Raw genomic sequence first — 5,410 nt, 5'->3', positions numbered from 1 at the left:
GGGAGTTGGCGGGGGGCGGGGCTGGATGCCACACCTGGCAGGAGTTCTGGCCCTTGTCCCCAGCACACAGCATGTCGTCCCTGATGGCCGGGCGGTGTCGGGAGGAGTTGCCGTACCTCTGGTCACACTCCCCGTTTCCCACCACGGACACGGCCACCTCCCGCAGGTGGTAGGGGGGCGGCAGCGGCCCTGTGGGGAGGGGGGTTGAGTGGGCGGCGGGCGGGCGGGCGCGGGGGGGGTGTCCCGATACCCACTGTGGTAGCCGAGGTCGCCCCAGCCGGTCACCCAGCAGATCTTCCTGGCGGGGATGTTCAGGCTGGCCGCGGGGAGGAAGACGGGGACCCCGCGACCCCGCGGCACGTCGGCCTCCAGTCTCAGCAGCGCGATGTCGGCGCCCCCGGCCGCCCCCAGGCTGCTGTTGTACTCGGGGTGCCTGATGATCTGGACCACCCTGCTCAGCTCCTCGCCGGGCGCGTACAGCCTCAGCCCGCCCGCCTGCACCCGGAACGCGCAGGCCCCCAGCTCCTGCCTGGAGAGCCGCCGAGCCCTCAGGGAGGCGGGGGGGGGCCCGGGCCAGCCCCAGACACCCCAGACCCTGCCCCCAACCCCCCACCGGGCGGGTCCCACTCACGGGTCCAGGCAGTGGGCGGCGGTCAGCACCCACCGCGGGTGGACAAGCGAGCCCCCGCACAGGTGCTGCCACCGGTGCTGCCACATGCTGTAGAACCGCAGGCTCACCTGCCACGGGAAGCTCCTGGCCGCCACGGGGCAGCCCCCGACGATGCCCGGCCGCTCTGGGCCTGGGATGGTTGGAAGGAGAAGGAGGGGGGTCCGGCACAGCCCCGGCAGCGGGGCCGACCTGGGGCGGGGCGGGGGCTTGGCGGTGTTAGGACTCACCGGGGGTCCCGGGTGCGGAGCCCCCCAGGCAGGGAAGGATGAGGAGCAGCAGCCACAGCATGGCGGGGCGGCGTGGGCAGGAGCTCAGGGCACAGGTTCCGGGCGGGCTGGGCTCGGAGCGGGGCTCAGGGTGACTTCGCTGTCCAGGCCACTGAGCCCCACTTATGCTGCTCCCACAGGATGTGGGCACGGCGCAACCAGCCGTCCCTGGGGGGGGCGGGCGGTGGCCAAGCACAGGGTCTCCTGCCCTTGGGGCCCAGGGGCTCTGAGACGGGTGTCAGCGCCTTCGGACGGGGTGCGGGCGGGCAGCAGCGGCCCAGCCCTCAGTGCCTGGCCCGCAGTGGAGGCCAGAGATGGGAGACGAGGCCCGGGCGCCACGGTTCAGCCTGTGACCATGGAGGACCCCGCGTGATGAACCTCTTCGCCTCCTCCCTGCGCCCCGTCTCCCTGCTGCTTTCCAGCCCGCACCTGCCACGTGCTCCGCAAGGAGCCTCAAACCCCAGAACCACCAAAAAAGAGCACACACACACACACACACACACACACACACACACACAGGACCAGGGAAGGTAGTCACCTGCAGCCCTGGATGGGCAGGGAGGGGGCGGGGGGAGGGGAGGAGGAGGGGGAGGGGGCAGGGGGAGGGGAGGGGGACCTTCACCTCCAGTCAGGTTCCCAGACTGTGGCGATTCAGTACCTGATTGGTCTTCTTTTTGGTTGGAGGTACTGGGGTTTGAACTCGGGCCTGTGTGCTTGTTCAGCTGGTGGCTGGCATTCTGCCCCTTGAGCCTCACCCCCAGCCAAAGCTCCTCGCCAGTGTTTTTGGAGGTGGCATCTAGTGGACTTTTCTGCCCAGACCAGCCTGGTGAGCCGGCCTCCTGCGCAGCTGGGGTTGCAGGCGTGTGCCACGGGCTCAGGGCCTGGCTTGTGTCCTTCCGCTTGGCTTCATTCACCGGCAGGGCCGGGTCACAAGTGCTGGCGATTCCCCACCCGGCCACGTTTGTTTCTATTTCACATAAACCCTCAACGCCAGGCCGGGCGCTGGGGGCCTCTGGGGCCCAGCTCCAGCCCCCTTCAGTGCCATCACACCTTTGTGTCGGAGCCTCAGTTTCCCCCTGGAGATTCACTCTCCACTGACCACAAGGCCGTCAGAGCTTGCTTCTGCCTCCCACAGGGTGCTGCAGGATGAGATTAGGCAGTGGACTGGGCATTGCCCAACCGCCAGCTCAGCCCCGGCCCCCGGACCCTGTTACATCAGAGCTGAGCCTCGAGCCTCAGCCCCGCAGGGAGACCATGCCCACAGCGCGGGGGGGGGGGCGGCAGACCCGAGGGACCCAGAGACGCTGGCGGCCCTGCGTCCATCCGCAGAGGGCCGGCTTCCCTGCCCACGGAGGCCCCAACTGTGCCAGCCGGCCCGGCTGATGATCACCATGGCAACGGCCTCGGGTGGTCACCACATCTCCCTGTGACCCCTCCCGCCAGGCTGCCTTCCCTGCAGGCCTCCCGTACCAAAGAGCGGCCCCCAGCCCCAAGCAAGGGACACCCGCAGATTCTGTGCCCACACAGGGACCCACAGTCTGGAAGCCTGTCACCCTGTGGCTATAGGTTCCAGGGCTCATCCCCACAGCTGAGTCTGAGCTGATCCAAATGGACAGACAGAAATATGGCTAGGTCCCCCACCTGGCCCTCTGCCGGGCGGAGCCCGCAGGCGGACAGGGAGCGGGAGGCCAGCGCTGGCCGGACCCACGCTCCCGCAGCCCGGCGCTGGGCAGGGTGGCACCCCCAGCCACTGCCTGTCCTGCAGCTCCCCGGGAGGGCTGGGCACCCCCTCCCCGCCTGGAAGCTGGGGGGATGGGATTCCTGGGAGGCCAAGCAATTGGGGGGCTGGTGGGCAGACCTGTGTCAGGTCCCCAAAGTTCCCCGCAAACCCAAACCCAGGACCCACAGCAGAAGCAGGCTTCGGGGCACCCGCCCTCCTCCCCACCCCCACCCCCGCGCGTGCGCACACGACACACACACGCACACACACACACACATGCACGCACACACACGCATGCACGCACATGCAGGCACAGACATGCACACACCTGCGCGCACACACACGTGTACACGCCCATGCACACACACACACATGCACACACTGCCCCCAGGTGCCACGCCCAGCCCAGCTGTCTCGCAATCAGCTCCCCCCAGAGTACGAGAGCATGAGGGGCTCTGGAGAGAGCCAAGTCCAGGGCCGGGGGCCGGGGTGTGGGGTGGGGGCCGGGTGTGGGGTGAGGGCCGGGCCGAGGTGTGGGGTGAGGGCCGGGCCGGGGTGTGGGGTGAGGGCCGGGCCGGGGTGTGGGGTGAGGGCCAGGCCGGGGTGTGGTACATGGATGAGAGCTGGAGCCTGTCTTCTTCTTCTGTTTTTTTTTTTTTTTTTTTTTTTTTGTTTTTTTGTTGGTGTGGCTTGAGCTCTGGGCCTGGGCGCTGTCCCTCAGCTCTTCAGCTCCAGGTGAGCGCTCTACCACTTGAGCTACAGCGCCACTTCCGGTTTTCTGGCGGTTTATTGGAGATAGGAGTCTCACGGGCTTTCCCGCCCGGGCTGGCTTTGAACCGCGATCCTCAGATCTCAGCCTCCTGAGCAGCTGGGGTGACAGGCCTGAGCCTGTCTTTACACGAACTCGTTTGTACCCCATGCTGCCAGGTGTGACACACCCCTGTAATGCCGGCACTTGAAAGATGGAGGCGGCAGGAAGTGCAGACGAGGCAGAATAGGGAGAGTATTTCCTCTCCAAAGACAAAGAAATTTAAAAACCAAAATGAGCCACGTTGTATCCAGTCAATGAAGCGCAGTGCATTAGATAAACTAGCAACAAGGTTGGGTCAGAAAAATGATGCAGTTGTATCAGATACTTCCAATGCAACTGTGATGGGTTCGGTTTTTAAAAAGAGGTAGCAGTAAGAACAGCAGTACCCACATGGTATTCAGGAAAGGGGTAGGTTTATTCAGTAGACCTGCTGGGACCAGGCAAGGTTGGCAATCCACATGGCTGGGAAAGGCCTGGGAATGAGAGAGAGCTGGGAAAGAGAGGAAAGAGCTAGAAAAGAGCAGCCAGAGAGCGTCTGGGCCTGGGCTAGGCCTTATGCAGGGTATGGGCGCAGAAAGGTGTGGCCACCTCAAATTCAGATGTGACCTCAGCCAGCGGATGCAGATGTGACCTCTTCCAGGTGTCCCAGTTGCCTAGGTAACGCAGGTACTGGGTGGAGACTTTGCTGCGAGGAGGGTAGAGTCTGCTGGCCATCCAGGAGCGGACCTTACAGGATGCAAATCAACAAGGAAGTGTTTTTAACTGACCTGAAGGAATAGGTTTGGATAAATAGACCTGGAATGTTTATCAGAGGGAACCTGCATTCAAGGTGAGGGTGGAGCGGAGACACCTGTCTGGGCGGCTTAGATAAGACTCTGAAAGGAAAAACAACTGGAAGGGGGTGGGAAGAGGGAGGGGACGCTGCAAGAGATACAGAGGAGCAAAATGGAGAACACTCAGGAGTGGAGCTCACTGGACACTATGTTGAAAATGAACAATACAGCCTGTGGGTGGGGACGGAAGGGAAAAACTGGAGGGGGGGGGAATGTACTCTTCACCTGACTTAGTAACTGTCACCCCTCCATACAACTCCTTCCCAATAACAAAAAAAATAACAGGAGACAGAAGACAATCAAATACCATCACTTACTGATATCTTTAGAAAATAGTTAACACTAAACACTAAAAAAAAGAGGGAAAATGGGGCTGAGGAGGTGGCTCAGTGGTACAGTGGAGGCATGGCTCAAGTGGTAGATCATTTTTCCAACAGTGAGATGTCCTGATTTCAAACCCTAATACACACAAAAAAGCCCAAACTTTTAAAATGATACGTTTAATGTACAGCAGGCCTTGGGGACGTAGCCCGGGTCTCAGAACTCGGGGGCACGCGTCCTCTAGGACTCACACTTGGCTCAGTCTCACCTGGCTGTTTTTTTCCCAAAGCTCCCACATTCCCACGTTGGCTGCCAGAGGGTGGCAGAGAGGCAGGCGTGGCGTGGGGCCCGCGGTGTGGGCTCCACCATCCCCGGTGAACCGGCCAGGAGCGGAGCTGCGTGGCCTCCCATGGGCTTCTGCCCGGCTGGCCCCCCCTGGAGCCCAGCGCCTCCCAGATCATTTCCTTCTTGGGTGGTGGTGGTGGTGGTCCTGGGGTCTGAACTCTGGCTGCTTGCAGAGTGCTCTACCCCTGGGTCGTGGGCACAGCACACACTACCCAACGCAGCCATGGGGGATGGGATCTCCGGCCCCCGCCCCCAGCCCAGGCCTCACCTTCTGAGACGCTGGGTTTGCAGGCACCAGCCTGGACAGCAAGGGGCATGCCGACACAAGTAAACAAGCAAAGCCCAGGCCATTGTCCAGGGGCCATTCTGGACTTTGCCTACTCCCTGTCCATCCACTGGCCTGAGCCCAGCAAGTATGACCAGAGCACCTGCCCTGGCCTGGGC

At 62.9% G+C, this 5,410-nt stretch overlaps 2 protein-coding genes across 2 annotated transcripts in view; one reads left to right on the top strand and one right to left on the bottom strand.

Moving 5' to 3' along the window:
* The window catches only part of LOC105981923 (mastin-like), a 7,523-nt gene extending 6,497 nt beyond the window's left edge, over positions 1-1,026 (bottom strand). Inside the window, exons 1-4 of the mRNA XM_013011273.1 lie at positions 898-1,026; positions 632-800; positions 255-529; positions 35-189 (exon numbers count right to left, since the gene is read on the bottom strand). Of these exons, the coding sequence (XP_012866727.1) occupies positions 35-189; positions 255-529; positions 632-800; positions 898-958 (660 nt within the window). The 5' untranslated portion in view covers positions 959-1,026. The remainder of the gene's footprint in view (positions 1-34; positions 190-254; positions 530-631; positions 801-897) is intronic.
* Positions 1-5,410, top strand: part of Ube2i (ubiquitin-conjugating enzyme E2I) — a 26,774-nt gene that overhangs the window by 3,737 nt on the left and 17,627 nt on the right. The gene's annotated exons all lie outside the window — the stretch shown is intronic.

The sequence above is a fragment of the Dipodomys ordii genome, unplaced genomic scaffold (genome assembly GCF_000151885.1).
Source record: "Dipodomys ordii isolate 6190 unplaced genomic scaffold, Dord_2.0 Scaffold14, whole genome shotgun sequence".
Lineage (NCBI taxonomy): Eukaryota > Metazoa > Chordata > Mammalia > Rodentia > Heteromyidae > Dipodomys > Dipodomys ordii.
The sequence above is the reverse complement of the archived record's forward strand: the minus strand, read 5'-3'. Positions and strand labels throughout refer to the sequence as shown.